At 41.6% G+C, this 16,994-nt stretch overlaps 2 protein-coding genes across 3 annotated transcripts in view; both read left to right on the top strand.

Moving 5' to 3' along the window:
- The first annotated feature begins 57 nt into the window (after positions 1 to 57).
- Positions 58 to 11,606, top strand: amd1 (adenosylmethionine decarboxylase 1). 2 transcript variants are annotated; one of them, XM_020614106.1, is made up of 9 exons: positions 58 to 378; positions 4,200 to 4,286; positions 5,218 to 5,344; positions 5,501 to 5,603; positions 8,396 to 8,438; positions 8,848 to 8,992; positions 10,937 to 11,029; positions 11,117 to 11,272; positions 11,361 to 11,606. In XM_020614106.1, exons 1-9 carry the CDS (start codon positions 266 to 268, stop codon positions 11,502 to 11,504), a joined length of 1,011 nt encoding a protein of 336 aa, XP_020469762.1. In that variant the 5' UTR covers positions 58 to 265; the 3' UTR covers positions 11,505 to 11,606. The 2 variants fall into 2 exon arrangements, with proteins under 2 accessions (XP_020469762.1, XP_020469763.1); XM_020614107.1 differs by lacking the exons at positions 58 to 378; positions 4,200 to 4,286 and adding an exon at positions 4,611 to 4,704.
- A 3,986-nt stretch (positions 11,607 to 15,592) lies between these two features.
- Positions 15,593 to 16,994, top strand: part of rpf2 (ribosome production factor 2 homolog) — a 15,527-nt gene continuing 14,125 nt past the window's right edge. Inside the window, exon 1 of the mRNA XM_020614121.1 lies at positions 15,593 to 15,812. Within this exon, the coding sequence (XP_020469777.1) occupies positions 15,790 to 15,812 (23 nt within the window). The 5' untranslated portion in view covers positions 15,593 to 15,789. The remainder of the gene's footprint in view (positions 15,813 to 16,994) is intronic.

Raw genomic sequence — 16,994 nt, forward strand, 5'->3', positions numbered from 1 at the left:
TCAACGTAAGACTGACGTAACTGTGGCTAGGAAATAAAAACACCGCGGCATCTTCATTCTGCGCTTTACACAGTATGGCCGGCGATATTAGCTAGCACTCGCTAACGGTATTCTCTGCAAAAGGGAAGACGGTAACTAAAGAAAAACAACACCTGGATTGCTTAAAGAACTGTACCCCAATAAATTATAACTGATCGAGGAGGAGTTAATTAAGCTGCAAACGTTACAACGACGGTTAATATTTTTGTTGGGTGTCTGTTGTCTCATGATGGAAGATAACAGTGCACATTTTTTCGAAGGGACGGAGAAGCTATTAGAGGTGTGGTTCTCTCGGCAGGATGAGGCCAAAGGAACCGGGGATCTCCGTGCCATCCCAAGGTTTGTCAATTAAATGTTGCCGTGTTAACATTAGCTCTTGGCAACATATTGGAATGCTGACGGAAACGCTGGCCACATGCTTGGCTTCATTCTCTCGGTTCATTCGTGACATGTAGCTAATTAAGAGTTTAAATGTGGCGAAATCGTGTTTTTTAGAGGTAATTTGTTTCGCTTACCTAGTGGTTCATGTTGAGATAGCTGTCTAGCTAGGAAGAGAACCAAATTATGATACCAGAGCCCATTAATGGTAAGCTAGCTAACTGTCATTCGCAAATGCGCGCCCCCCTTGTGTAAAGTGTCACGTTCAAGTTATTAATTTTTCACGGAGGAGAGGTATGGCAGTTACTTTGGTATATTGATCGCTCACATGTTATGGTGAGATATAGAACCGTTGTTTAAGGCTTTAAAGCAGCCTTCACAGCAGGATGGCAACCATCTTATAGCCAGCTAACAATACCTAGTTCATGAGAAAATATTCAAATATTAAACTGCCTCCTTTTTGTTTTCTTGCTCGTTGTACATCTCAAACGGTCTGACGGGCCATTTGAGTAATTCTCATCTTTCCTCACTGTAATATGTCAGCACACTTGGTGCCAACATTAGGCGGACTTCACCCCCCGATGCTGTCTGAGCAAACGCACTTCATTGCTCCCTCATTACTGTAGTTTGATTAAATTACATCAATGTGCTGAAACATGCTAAGCTACTCGTTTGACGGGTAAAACTGGTTTGACAACATGGCGTTGTGTGTTTGTGCGTTGTAAATGGAGAGCTTAATTTTTTTCTGCGTCATTGAACGAAGGGGCCTCACAGGATACGGCAAGCATGTGGTCGCCCGTCGTCACCGCGTGTTGCTTCGGTTGCAGCTATGGGAGCTATCAACAATAGAGATGCACACAGCAAGTCACAGACATCGGTTTATGATCAACCAGATAGAAGTGAAGTTAGGAGAGGAACGGTTGCGTCTTTAGGCTGACAAGCATCTCAAATGCTTCCTGTTGGAATTTGCATTACTCAAATTACAGGACACTGAGTCATCTGGGAGTGTTTTGTGCCAAGAGAGTCGCTCACTGTGATAAATTTAATATATCAGTAGACCTGACTTGTACCGCAGGCAGGGCACAGCTACTGCATGGCGGACCCCTGAGTTGCCTCACGTTTCCAGTCATGTAGCCCCTCCCCTCCCAGGTCTTCCTATTGGCCAGAGGGTCTCCTACTACATTCAAAGAAAGAGTGCATGCCAGTGATTGGCCTTGCAGAGAAATGAGTGGCAGTCGTTAAAGACGACCTCTGCTGCCTGTTGGATTATCACAAATCAATTTATACAAAATTGGAATTGGTTATTTTATTGAGTGGTGCTGGTGCTGTGCTAGTTTGAACGTCTGGTACTAGTGTCAACTGAATGATTAACCATGACAACAGCAGTTGAAGAGCTGATTTGCCCCCACTCCTTTTCTGGGTTTAAAAATCACTGTTTTCTGTCCATATTTTGTCTAAGCTTTAGCCTCTGTTATTGACGACATTTTTTCCCAAGGCCAAATCTGCCAACACTGACTTTTTTGGTCAACAGATCACTGAAGTCAACTGAAAGTGTGTGTGGCCGGCCAGTTGGGTGAATGAGGACTGGCACAGGGCAGATTAGCGGCTCAGTGCAATGCTGCCAGGGGATCAGACTCGCTGGACTTTGGCCAATGTCCTAATAAGTCCGCAAGGGCATCTGATTCACAAAAGTGGAGCTCACTCGCATGACCTCTGCTGTCCTTCCTCGGGGCTCAACAGCACCCCATGGTCTTCTAGTGATTATCAAACTGCAGTACTAGTCCTGAAGGCCAGTGAATGTTAACCTTCGTAGCTCTGCTGCCTGATTTTGTTTTTACAGCCATTATCACTTGTAAATTAGTAAATTGTTTTTTGTGTCCCTACAACTTTGTTTTTTCTTCCCAAAATGGGGCCCCAATCCCAGGACTGTCATCCTTGTAAACCATGTTCCCTTGTCTTCTGAGTATATAGTACTTAGCAGTGTTAACTGGTCCTTTTCTCGACACCTCTTATTCTGAGTAAAATCTGATCCTTTTCAGACCCGAAATGACCTTGGCTGTACATCTCACACTGAAACCAGAGCTCATCCTTCTCTCTAGTAACATTGTCCTTCTGGTATAGAGCAGGACGCTTGCATGTTGCAACTTTTTTTTAAAACAAGGGGTAAAAAAAAAAATTTAATTGGACAAGTCATAGCTGTGGAGCTTATCCCTGTCCCTATAAAAGTGCCAGCCCATTTGTATTATTTCACCTAAGATTAAATGCATAAGAGAAGAATATCATTGCCTAGGTTTCAGCTTGGTCAGATTTTCATTAGCAAATGCTTATGATACAGGCATTGCAGCTAGTGGTGTTGTACACAGCATGGTTATTTATTCAAGAGATCAGTAGCAGAGATGCATTCTTTTGTCTTCATACAGAACATTAAAGATGGTGGTCAAGTCTTTCTTGTGTGCATGCTTTTTATCATGTGCCTCACTAGACTAAGGCTTAAAACTGACTAATCAGAAGGTTAATATGTAGTTGGACTAATCTGCAAATGTGATAAAACACAGCCTTTCATTGCTACTTCTTTCTTTTAAAGACGGCGTTTGTTATTTTGTAATTAATTGTTTGTTCTGAGCCACAACTCTGTCCCTTGCATAGTTTTTTTTTTGTTGTTGTTTTTTTGGTTGCTTAGGGATGGAGCAAGCAAAATGATCACTGGCCAGACTTGTGTTTCAGTTTCTTGGAGCCTGTATCCTGGTTACTAGAATCCACCAGTATTTAAAGGCTTTTTTTCTTCCCCCCCCAGGCATGTAAGGGTGAGGCACAGCAAGGTTTTCCAGATACATTTTCTGTAGTACTGAGACTTGTGATATTGACTTGGTTTTATGTGTTGAAATGGTGAGTGAAACCTTGTGCAGTTTAGTCAGTAGGTAAATGTCTTGCTGGTCACACCAGAGCAGTCGGAGCCTATTAGGATGGCTGCAGACAGTCTAGATAGCCACAGAAGCACACTTTTTGTTTTTCTCCAGAAATGGCTGTCGAGTCATGTGTCAATGTCTCTGTAGGTAAGCTATGCAGCATTGCCCACTGGTAAATTCCTCACTGAGTGTTATGCTCTTTCTTCACCAGCCCAGGCTGTGCTGTGCTTCCTACTAGACGCTCTGAATGGGCTTCGGCTCCCCTTCCTAGGCTGCAATAAGAATGTGACGCAGCTGTATTTGCACTGCGGCTATGTTTGAGTGGTGGAGGTGGCAGGAGCAGGCTTCTTGTTGTTCAGGGAGAGCGCTGGCTGTGTCGTCTGGCCCAGCCTGTGATTTTCAGCCTGCCTCAGGAACTAGGGCTAATATTCAAACAGCACAAATCCACATAGCAAGCAGCTGGATCCTGTCGGTCTGAATAATTCCTTCTTTGGAGATTTCACACTACATCACTGTAAAACCCCCCACCCTCTCCAGGGACAGTGAATTTCAGGTCAAATGAATGAGTTTGCTGTATTTCAGTTGACAAACCGCACAAGATCAATTCTTCATCTTGTCGAGGTTATTGCTAGTTTATTTTCTGTGTCTCTCCCCCTTAGCTTTGTGATTTCCTGTAACAGATCCCCTTATTCTCTGTTCTGGGTTCCTGTAGAAGAGTGTTGGTTCTTTTACAAATAAAAAAAAAAAAAATGGTAAAAAAAATTATTTTTGCATTCAACGTGCAAATTCTTTTTGTCTTGGTGCAGGATTCGCTTAATGTGACAACCAGTCCAATAAAAATAAATGCTAAATGTTGTCCTTTCATTTTTATTTTAGATTTGAGTGGGACAAACTTCTGGAGAATGTGCATTGTTTGATCATAAGTGTGACAAAGACTGACAAACGGGAAGCTTATATACTCAGGTAAGTACTCGGTCTTGGCTTGCAGTATACTCATGTTTTTCAGGATTAAATGAGTCACTTGGCCATTTATAGCACAGTTGCTGTCTCACATGATGAGACTCCATAGACTGTTCTATACAAGTTTATATTTAGGGCCAGTGAAACAAGTGTAAATGTTTTAAGAAAGCCCTGCTTGTACTAAGGGTCTAAAGACTTGATGGCCTCCGTAAAGAACTGCCATCTGCAGTGAGACCACGTGAAAGCAGGAAAATGCATTTTGTTGTGCTAACTTTAATCAAACAAGTTTTTACAGTTGAGACAAATGCTGATATCACAACCAGGAAGTAATTTCACTCTTTTTGTCACAGTCAAAACTTTGTTCTCCCTGTCTCCAAGAGTTGAAGACTGCAAGTAACACTACCAATGGTTTATAACCAGGGTAAATTAGTGTTTGATTTCTTCCAACAAACTTTGATATCATATGGGTGGGAGTTCCCACCAACATGCACTTTACATAACATCTAAGTCAAAGTGTACCTCCACTGTAATTACTAACAGAAGAGTAGAAGAAATTTGTTTAGAGTTCACGTACTCTTGCTGACATCTATGTTGTGAAGTAGGGGTTTGACTATCTTGTGCCATGAGATTTAATGATATTAAAGCATGATATTTCTTAAGTTGTCTTTGACTGTATATGAGTTCATACTTGGAAAGTAGAACTCAAGTGACAGTCATTACAAGATTAGTTAAAACCTTTTAAAATGCACAGCATTGTTTTGCATTTTGATTTTCAGTTGAATGAGTTTTTTTTTCCTAGTAATTTTGTCAAAGATTTTTTTAATTGGGCTGTTAAAATATCTTCTCATTCTCTTCTCTTGAACCAAGTGTATTGTCATGCCCCTACTGTCAAGTGACGTGTTCCCTGATAATACTTTTTCTTTGATCTTCACAGTGAGAGTAGCATGTTTGTCTCCAAGAGACGTTTCATTTTGAAGACATGCGGAACCACCCTCTTACTGCAAGCACTGGTGCCTCTGCTGGAACTTGTCAGGGAGTACTGCGGTTTTGATGCCATCGAGGTTAGACCCACACAGAATTTGTACTTGTAACGTATGTGAATGTGAGATTTATTAAAGTAGAATCACTTATGCAGTTTTTACATTGTGCTTGTAGCTGATGATGTAATGCATGATCAGAGCACTGACCATATCCTGTTTTTATGCTCCCGGCCTCAGAATTTCTTCTACTCCCGCAAGAACTTTATGAAACCAACCCATCAGGAGTTCCCTCATCGAAACTTTCAGGAGGAAATGGACTTTCTCAGCCAGATTTTCCCGAGTATGTAAAATAACCAGTTTTTCAGACAATTGTCTTGGGAGGGGCATTGACGATGTGTTTCTAAGGCAAGGATAGTTTTTGATTTACTCAGAAGTTTTTAGGTTTTAGAAAGTAAAACATTTTTATCCGCTTACTGATTTAATCATTTTTGGAATCAAAGCCTTTTTAAAGTCTGATATTTAACTTGGTGAGCCCTGCAAATATGAAAAAAAGATGCTGTGCCTTTTTTGAATTGTTCTCGGGCATATCTGGTGTTGTGTGACTAGAATGGCTGAAATGGTGAAAGGGCTGCACTTAAAGTACTGTATGTTTAGTGCTTTTTAACCTTAACAGACAGCAGCGTTTCTTCAGGTCCTTAGCCTAATCTGAACTTCAGTTAAAGTTTTAAATGTAATTCTGACAGGTCTTAATTATTCAACATGCTGTACTTTTAGGTTAAGTGGATTATTTTAATGTTAAAGGTGCATTAACTAATTTCTTGTCAGCCACTAGAGGTTATAGTGAAACTCAAAACAAACTGATGCGTTGTTTCCTAGCAGCAATGTAAACTAAGGATGCCTAGTTCGGACAAACTGTATAAAACAATGCCACCAGTCCAAAGCTACTATTAGCTGACTGGTGAGTCCAGGTTGTACAGCAGCATTGCAGCAGCACAATGTCAAGTGACGAGGTTGACAAAGTCCTGAACAAGGCTAACAAAAGCTAATGTTAATAGGGCTGTACCAACTAAGGATTTTCTTAGTTGGCTCTTCAGTGCAACTAGTCATTCTTATTCTAGCATTTTTAAATATAAATAAATTATGTGTGTCTAGACTGTCAGAAAATCAAATGGCCTTAATTTCAGTGATTTCAACTACATTAACATTGGTATTTAAATGTGAAAGAGTGACAAGGAAAGGCAGTATTTGAGCATTTAAAAATCCAAAGACTGCTGCATATGATGCAACAGTGATCTATTTAAATAGAGGATGTATAATGTCGGGCTACCCTATGGATTTGTTGGAATAACAAGACAGGCAGCACACTTAAATTTCTGTTGAGACTATGCTTTTATATGCAATTTCTTGTTATAGCTTAGCTTACCAACAAATTTAAGTTTGCACTGCAAATGATCCCCCCCCCTTTTTTTTAATAATTCCTCAATTAAATGTTTTCCTGATGCGTTTTTGTTAGCTTCCTAATCCCGTTCGGATGGATGCATGTCATAGAAACAGTTAGTAAATAGCTGTACGTTGCATTTTAACAGCGATGGATAAACAAACTGGACTCGCATAACATTAGGCTATGCAAAACCAGCCACATCGCCTAAAATTAGAACACGATATTTGAAAACGGTTCTAATAAAGTATAAAATCTCACCTTTTATGTGGCTTGTCCTAGTGAGTTTTATTGTCCTTTTCTCCTCGATCTGCAATTTGCTCGATAGATCTGACCTTGATGTGCACTGGGCAGTGTCATCGTTGAAGTGGGTATCCCCACCCCAAAACTACAGGGGAGTATTAAGCAAATTGCTACTTGGTGCACCAAAATGAGAAGACAAAACTGCCAGCTGGGGCTGCCTTCTGTTATGGCCACGGGCTGGTAAAGAATAAAGTAAAAACAAAGGCTCGACTAGAAGAATCACAATCAAATTTGTGAATACACCATAACAAACAACTTGTAGTACTTTTAATCAGTGAACCATGTTTGTATAATTCTGTGTGCGAGTTTAATCCTGGGCTTTGGTACCCATCCCTATTCCAAAATCGACATAAACATCTATCATTATGTAATTACCTGTCTGACAGTTCACTACTTACTAAAATGTCTTTCTTTTATGACTTGTCATTGTGCGGAAATGGCTAATGTCATTGTGTGGAAACTATGGAGGGTTGTTAATGAGACAGGAGCCAAGTTGAGCAGGTCATTGAGAATTGCTGCTAAATAATGCATAATTCTACAAAGTTGCATAAAATAAAAGCAGTTCATGAACATTCATTCGTTCATTTTCTACCGTTTAGTCCCTTGCGGGCTCACGGGGGAGGGGGCCGGAGCCAATCCCGGCCGGCAATCGGGCGAAGGCGGGGTACACCCTGGACAGGTCGCCAATCCATCGCAGGGCTAACACATAGACGAACAACCACACATACACGCACACACTCCTATGGGCAATTTAGAGACACCAATCAACCTAAGCTGCATGTCTTTGGACTGTGGGAGGAAGCCGGAGTACCCGGAGAGAACCCACGCAAGCACGGGGAGAACATGCAAACTCGAACCCGGAACCTTCTCGCTGTGAGGCAACTGCGCTAACCACTGCGCCACCGTGCTGCCCCCAGTTCATGAACATGATGGTGAATATTCTTGTCTCGTTCCATCAGGTTGAAGGTGTTACTAACGGAGGTAAAGTCGGTCTGACTGCTGCAGTCTTTACACTGTCACTCGCCACAAATGGTTTGTCAGCTGAAATGGTATCTTTAGGGTGTGATGATGTAGGCTGTTAAATACTTTTTCAAGCCATTAATGTAAAAATGTATTTCATTTTATGACTGAAATGTAAAGTAAATTCTTACCATGGAAATGGGTCTTAAACTGTGTTCAAAGTAGTCTAAAATTTAATGTGATGAAACCCTGGGACAAAGTGCTTTGAATCACCAGCCTTGTGAGTGGACCACACGCTCTACCGTCAAGATGTTTAAGTAGAAGTTGCATTACTTCTAGAAATTGACCAAGAGATGAATGCAGTTCCCTATTGGGTTGTTTATGCAAGTGGTAACCCATCAGGGCAACTAAAACTTTTTTACTCCTTTCAGATGGTGCAGCCTACTGTATGGGGCGTTTGAACTCTGACTGCTGGTGAGCATCATGCAGTTTTGCATATTGGTTGAAGCTTAATATTTTCTTCAGTGTTAACTAATGTCAGTGGATTTTTATCTGGCAGAAATGAATACCAAGTAATTCTCATATAATCAGATTATTTTTCATCTTGATCTGAAAAGCCACCATAGAGAAGTTGATAAGAGAAAAGGTAGTCAAAGTGCAGATAATTATTGCCAGTTCACCCCGCCACAGCAGGTTGTTGCTTCAGGACATGTTGACATGAGACAGTTGCATCTAGAGTGATCATGAGATGATGGTAAAAAGGTCACATCTGTTCTCTTGCCATTTTTAAATGCAAAGCCTCTTCTACAGTCTGGCTGTTATTGCTGCCTCTTGAACACCCTCTTTACTTTGGTAATAGCCATTTCCTGTGCTCCACCAACAGGTACCTGTTTACCCTGGACTTGCCAGAGTACTGGGAGAACAAACGTGCAGATCAGACCCTAGAAGTTCTGATGAGTGACCTCGATCCAGCCATTATGGACCAGTTCTATATGAAAGATGGTGTTTCTGCAAGTGATGTCACTCGTGTGAGTAGATCTTACAGATGCAGGAATCTTAAATTTCTGGCTGCACCACAGTGGAACCTTGCCTGATCATGACGGTTCTGCACATACCGTGCATCCCATCCCCTGTGACAGTGATCGTAGCGCTGCCTTGTTAACACCCCCAAAGCATGGTGTGTACAAGACGCCCACGGTGTCATTTGTATAAACCAGTTGGAGCAGTGTTTGTCGTAGTTTACTGCAAAGGCTGACTGATAATTTGATCCTTCTATTAATGTCCAGAACTGCTGGTGGATGAATCCAGTAGGACTGCTGGACCGAGCTGAGGCACTTGGTCGGCAGTGGCTGCGTACATATTAATCAGTGTCCATGTCTGTCACATAACTACTACATTATGCTTACATGCTCAAACCTTGTAAGCCCTTTGAGACATTGGGCCACTGGCAGTTATTGAATTTATCAATTTTTTCACTGATAAATCAAGTGTCAATTTTATGCCATAGAAAAGAGTTGCTCTGTTACTTTTATGCTCTTAATATTACTTCTGACTTTCTGCATTTCAGGGTCTGTCTTGGCCAAAAAAGATGCACTCCTCTAAAAATTGTTCCTTTGTAGCGTGTGTGTGTGTTTATATAGTGTTGCAAGATAAAGTTACGGCACGGTTTGCAATTTCCTGATCTTCACCAAACACTATTTCTAAGCTGATGAAAGACAAGTGGTCATGATCTTTCATTTCTTTATTGAACACATTATGGACAAAGTCTGCTTGAAAAGCAAAATATAAGCTTTCACCTATTTTGGCTGTATTTGGATTAATATTTTGTCGTCATACACTTGATCTGTTTTAACCATACAAAGTGGTTAAATGATAAACCACAGCCATATTGAAGTTGGGCCTACATTCTGCTACTTGCAGTACCTGCAAAATTATTAGAACGTCACCACATGACAAATGGTTCGTTCTGGTTTGCAGAAAAAGTAGTTCTGTGGAGAGCTATGTGTAGCTGAGCCACTGGCAGTTGCAGTCTGGTGCAGCTGACTTTTGTAATGCAGTGACTGTTGCCACACAGTTTAACAAATAGTGAATAGCCTACTAAAGACGTGGTCTGTGTGAAGAGAATTTTGTATGAGTATGAACACATCTGCATGAGTGTATTAGTATCTAAATATGTACATTAAAAAAGCAGCTGTAGATTTTGGCTCTGAAGTTGTTTTTACACTGCCATCCTGCTCTACTGCTCTTCCAAAGAGTTGCCGATATCCCATACAGATCAAGTTACGGGCAGTATAATCGTGAGTCAGCCTGTGAATTCAGACAGCAGGCTGCTATTCTGACAAGATGTCACACTGCATCATCTGCAATGTAAATTTTGTGCCTGTAGTCTACAAGCCAAAAACAAGTGCAGGAGAGATGAGTGCAGATGTAGCTTTGTTGGCTCTTCAAGAATTTTTTTTTTTTTTTTTTTTTTTTTTTTTTTTTTTTGCTTCACGCAAAATCGGTTAACATGTTTTTGGCTATGTGTGTGAATGTAATCCCCACGTTTGTGATGTCAGGAATGGTTTGATCTATAAGTTGGAGAAGCCAAGAAAGTTTGAGGGAGAGAGGCATGCAGACTTGAGACACCAGTGATGGTGTTGCGTGCACACATGACATCAAAACGTAGCATATGGTCCCAGACATTCACCTTTTCTACACAGAGTACGTCTCCCCTTTGTTTCACCTCTGGTGCTACCTCCAAAGGCGGACCAGAGGCAAATCAAGGTGTCTCATCTCAATGGGTGTGTTTTGCTGTGGAATCCAGACATGCCTTATCAGGCAGAAGTGGTCTCCTGGAAGCCAACTGGGAACTGAGTAGTTCTGAATGGCTGAATCTGTACGTCAGTGTGTGGGGTTTTTTTGTCAGTCAGCAGATCTGGAAAGTCTGAATTGACAGTTTTCATCTTTTTCTTTTTTTTTTCTTGTTGCAGGTGAGTGGAATTCGTGACCTGATACCAGGTTCTGTGATCGATGCCACAATGTTCAACCCATGTGGATACTCAATGAATGGAATGAAAACTGATGTGCGTCTCTTTTTCCATTATCTCTATCTGGTGCCAAAAAAACACTTGCAGCACTTCTGTAATGTGATTGCTTGTTGTCCTGTGTAGGAAACATACTGGACCATCCACATCACCCCGGAGCCAGAGTTCTCTTATGTCAGCTTTGAAACCAATCTGTCCCAGACGTCATATGATGACCTGGTCAGGAATGTGGTGGAGGTGTTCAAGCCAGGAAAATTTGTGACTACGCTTTTTGTCAATCAGGCATGTAAAGCCCAACCTTGTTTTGCACAGTGATTTTAATGTAAAAATTCATGTAGTAACACCCACCCACCCCCATTTGCCCCTGCAGAGCTCCAAATGTCGCAGTGTCTTTTCTTCTGCCCAGAAACTTGATGGCTACAAGTGTCTTGACCGCCAGTTGGCTCAATTCAACGATTACAATTTTGTCTTCACAAGCTACACCAAGAACCGCCAGCAGAATCAGCAGAGTTGAGGATGAAGAGGAAACGTAAAAAGAAAGGTGGCAGCTGCCCGGGGTTGCCCCCCTACAACCTCCCTCACTCCCCAGTAGAGAGCTCGTTGTCCTCCCTCCTCCCGCTCCTCTGCTGCAGTTACCGTTCAGAATCGCCCAGTGCTGACGCTGTTGAAAGCCCTAGTTTAACTTCCAGTTTGAGTAGTTTGCATTGTTGTACCTGTGACTTAGATCTCTTGCATGAAAGCTGTTTTCTCTGTGTTGATATTCTAGCTCACTCTTGCTGTGATCTTAAAGTGCATGTAGTGGAATTACACACGCTCTCTTTGAGGCTGTCCACCTGTGCCCAGTACAACGGTTCTTTCCTGCAGGTCTCCCCTCTCATCCCCCACAGACAAGGTTTCCGCCCACACTAGGCCAGGGCCCTGACATGCTCAGATCAGTCTGCCTCTGTATGAGCTCAGCTTGTCTCTTGGGTCATATTTCCAATTGGATCCAGCTGGTTTGCTTTCCGATGTGGTAATTGGATCAAATGAGTCACTACCAATTATTGGATGCACTTAAATCAGTTTACTCATGACACAAAGAGGCGGCCAGTGGCTTGTCTTAGTTCTACTAGAATTTGTAAGTAATGGTAAGCTTTTGGTTATTACTGTATTGGTTGCTGTAAACTGTGCTAAGAATTATGCTTTGCTGGGCTTTGAAGCAGTCACCTAACTGGTTTCCAGCACATGGATGCATGCATTCATGTGTGTTCCTCTGGCTGTTCACACTTCCCCAGACAGCCTGGTAAATGTTTGATTCATGTATGCCATTACATTACACTTGTTTTACAGTGTGTTGTATCTAACAAAAGCTTGGTTTTTAAAAGCTCCCAGTCCTTTTCAGCACACTTGTTCTTTTTTTTTTCTCCTCCCCAATGTGTATTTGTGAAATACAATGTTCAAACTGAATGTAGCACAGGCTGTAGAAACTGGCCTGTCCACCCCTTTATCGATTGTACATGTTGAGAGAAAAGCCCGGACCAGGTTTGAGCTGAATGTATGATTCCAAGAGAGCACACGTATACACACATACACCACCCACAGTACCCTCTGCCAATCAGCTCACAGCAGGTCTCCTGCTGGCCCCAGAGCCCTGACGTGAGAGACTGGTCTTGCTGGTTGTACCCGCTCTGAATGGGGAAATGATGAAGCAGATGCTTTTTGCTTAGTTGCCCAGTAAAGCACTTTTCCTTTTGTCATATAGTAGCCATCCTGTTTCTCTCCACCATATAAAGAAATCTAAGAGCACAAATAGAGGCCCACCAGTCTGAGCATGCCAGGGTGGTCCCGAATCATTCCACATGTAGCTGCTGCATTAACTGCCACTTAATTACATTTGTGTCCAGAGATCACTTGCGATGAATTAGTCAAAGGACTCCCATTGCGGTTTCTTTCTTTTTGTTTGACTTGATGCTCTTTATTCATTTGAAGGGGAACATCATGACACTATGGTGCATGTGACAACTAGTGCTGTGCTGCTTCCTGTGTAGTGTAGCGCCAACTCTTCCTCTCGTCAGTAGGTCTGTGTGCTTCACCTGCATCTTGTTTTGCCAGCAGAATGCATCATAACTGGTGGAACTGCCACATCCTGTTTTTAAATCTCCTCTGAAGTAAAAAAGCAAGTTGGGTTTATTTATTACTTTCTCAAACATCCAAGGTTTGTCTTCTTTGTCTGGTGTTCACGATAATTGTCCTGCCAGAGAAGGCAGTTATGAACTGAAGAAGACATGGCAGGAGTCTTGGCCTTCATCCAGCCCTGCAGTGCAGTACAACCATAGAAGTACCTGCATTGATTGCATCAGCACCTATAACAGTGCTGTTATCGCCCGAGGCACTTTGTGTTCTCGTTGGATCAGTTTGGAGGAGTTCATGTTAGAACTGGCACAAGTGTGTCTGACATGGCTTTCGGGGTGGTTTTCTTCCTTTCCTGAGGACCAATCTCTGCTCTTAATATGAATTATTGACTTGCTGTCCGATGATTTGGGTGATCTGCCACGACTATTGTAGGTCCTTATTTAGAATATAAACTGGCACCATTCAGAAGTACTTAACAGTTAAAGCCAACTGTTCTTGTATTGCATACAATTTAGCCTTATTGGTGTGGATCATTACATTTTGTTTTATGCCGTGAACTCAAAATGCTCTTTTGCAGTTAAATGGAAAGATGCATTTAAACAAACTTTGCATTTTTGCTGCAGACCAACACCTTGTGGTTTTTTTTTTTTTTTTGTTTTTTTTTTTAAACTGTTCAGTACTAGTTTTGTTCTGGAGTTGAGGGATGCCCTTTTCCATTCTGTCTAGATAATATGGTTTCCTGAGTTTTCTTTGTGAATTTTATGAAATATTTTAGAGGAAATGAAAGTAAAAGCCTCCCTTGGGTGAGAGGGTGCAGTAGCAGGATGTACTGAAAGAGAAAAGTTCCTGTTCTAACACTTTCTTTTGCTGATCAAGATGTGCTAAATATATCTACTCCGAGCTTTGCTGAAATAAAGATTATCTGTGAAAGAATTTTCTTTGGAGTTGTTTTTTTTTTCTAACACCCCAGAGCATTTATGACCAAAGATGATGACTCATTTGCCATGTGTTTTTGAAAGCGAATGCAAATCACCTCAGACTAACCATCATGACAGCACCAGCTCATTGATGCTGTTGGAGTCAACTAAAGAGTAAAAGCAAAACCTGTTCAATGAAGTTGCTTTACAGTAAATGTTGCAAGTTGGAGAGAAAGTCAGTAGTAAGGTGAGTCTTTCCTATTGTGTTCTTTAACATACAAGGTGATAGGTGGCTGGAAGGAAAGCTGAACCCACCTGTGTGTCAGACTCCTCAGTATAGTGGTTATCTGTCAGTGAGTGTTCGTGTTGTCACTTCCATGAAGTTAGATGAATTGAAATCAAAATATCAGTCTCACTCTACACTTCTTCCAGTTCCTCGGGATATACAGAGATTCAGCTATTTTTGCCCACGAACGGCAAGTGTCACTTTAATTCAATTCAGAATCCTTTTGTTTTTTCACAAGGGCCAATTTGTGACAAACAAACTTGCAAACAGGCGTAGCGCCGCAGACAATTTATGTACATCTAAAAATTAATCTGACATCCACAGTGTATCTGAGGCTGGTGGCAACAGGTCACTAATCTTTTGTCAAGTTTATATAAGGCCTCCTGAAGTAACACTGTATAATGTCTACCTTTGTGTATTTATACGTAACGTCAGAATTACTGAAGATTTTATGCAATTTCTGTTCATAAAACGAGGTAACCAATTCTCTCTCTGAAAATCAGTACGACAGTCATAACTGATTTTCAGAGAGGAGCTACAGTTTAAAGAAACTTAGTTTGGCCTGTAGCGCCTCTAGTGGACAGCCTCTGCTGGGCTGTGTCTGCGACACTAGGTGGCACTAACTGGCTTGAGGAAGGATGTCAACCACGATAAAAGACCACAGAAGAAGGAAGGATTTGTGTTTTTTTTTTTTTTTTTTTTTTTACCAAGACATGTCAGTTTTACAGACATTTTACAGTTGGAAAATGTTGTCAGTACTATATGATGGACAGATTGTGTAATGGAGACACTGATTCTCACGTCAAGGATATCTTTGCTGTTTCTGTCTGTGGGCACTTGTTTTTCAACTGATGCTAAAATGTCTGTTACAGTTGAACCAGTTTAACTAGTAAACTTGCCAGTAAGGCTTTTGAAGATTGAGATTTTCTTTTTCTAGGACATACAGTATTGTTCAAAATAATAGCAGTACAATGTGACTAACCAGAATAATCCAGGTTTTTAGTATATTTTTTATTGCTACATGCCAAACAAGTTACCAGTAGGTGCAGTAGATTCTCAGAAAGCAAACAAGACCCAGCATTCATGATATGCACGCTCTTAAGGCTGTGCAATTGGGCAATTAGTTGAAAGGGGTGTTCAAAAAAATAGTGTCTGCCGTTGACTGTACAAACACAAAACTATGTTGTACAAACGTTTTTGTTTCTAGGATTTAGCAATCCTGTGAATCACTAAACTAATATTTAGTTGTATGACCACAGTTTTAGACATCAGAACCATTACAATATATTTAATTTGGCTCAATGGTTGCTCCACACTCCAGCTCAGTAGTTGGCGGCAATGCACCTTGGGCTGGTAGGTAAACGGCCAGTAAACTACAGAAGAAGACTGATTCATGTTTTCCGCCGCTTAAATTCAAGTAATTCACGTGGAAGGAGAGCAGCGTGAGGGTTTTTGCCGTCGGCAGGAACACGAATAACGACAGAATGACGCAGTTAGGCAGTGTAATGTAAGTTTGACGCTCCTTTCTTGGGAGCTCATTGTAATACATGAGTTTGTTTCTGTTTTTCGTCCGGTGCTCGTAAAACTACTTTCTTAGCCAGCCTTCCTTCCTAGCGTTAAGTCTGTAGCAGGCCTACGTTAGCTTTGCGCTTGTTGAGCTACATACCTTTTAATAACGTGAACTTTATTAGGTTATTGGTCAGCAAGAACCTTGGTGTAAACTGCACAATGTAGTGAGCGATAAACCTGTAGAAGTTACATGAACGTGTAGCCGATAAACTTAAGGGTGACCCCGACTTTCCTCTTGCGTTGGCTTCACTGAAATATCGGAGCAGCAACTAAACAACCCAGTTTCATGTTGGAAGGAGAAGGTGACGGACTGTTCTGGGTTGATTCTTGTGCAACGTTTAAGTATAACTACAGCCCAAAATTAGAACTGAAAATAGAGATGTGTAAATCATTTGTCCTGTATTACATTGAAACCAGCACATTAGTTGATGTGATACCTCATCAGTTTTATTGTTTGTTCAAAATAAACACCCACTTCAATTCTGATGCCAGCAGCACATTCCAAAAGAAGTTGGGACAGTGAAGCATTTACCACGGTAGTTCCTTTTCACAACACTTGGTGCCATCAGTCCCTAAACGTCTTAAGTGTGTCAGGTGTCATTGTGTCCCAGTCTTCCTGTAAACAAGTCTTAAGGTTCCAACAGTCCTGGGTCTTCGTTGACACAATTTGTGTTTCAAAATGCTACACATGTCTGTGCAGATTCTCAGTCATCCAGGTCATAGTAAGCTGAAAATGAGGACCCAGGAGGTAGAGGCTTTCACCAAGCATATCAACTCTGTGGATGACAACATCAAATTCACTCGTGAGGATGCCAGAGAGATGGCTGCCTGGCCTTTCTGGATTGTGCAGTCCACTTGGGAGGGGACAGAAGCCTGAAGGTAGAAGTATATCGGAACCCTACACACACGGACCAATACCTGCTTTTTGACTTACACCATCCATTTCAACACAAACTGGGAGTCATCAGAACTTTAAATCACAGGGCAGAGGAAGTGCCCACAACTGTAGAAGGGGCCAAGAAAGAAAAATTACACATCCAAAACTCCCTTAAGGCTTGTGGATACCCTAAGTGGGCCTTCACCAAAGCTAGGAAGAGGCCCAACACCAACAGGGAGAAAC

The sequence above is a fragment of the Monopterus albus genome, unplaced genomic scaffold (assembly GCF_001952655.1).
Source record: "Monopterus albus unplaced genomic scaffold, M_albus_1.0 scaffold142.1, whole genome shotgun sequence".
In the NCBI taxonomy this organism is placed as follows: Eukaryota; Metazoa; Chordata; class Actinopteri; order Synbranchiformes; family Synbranchidae; genus Monopterus; species Monopterus albus.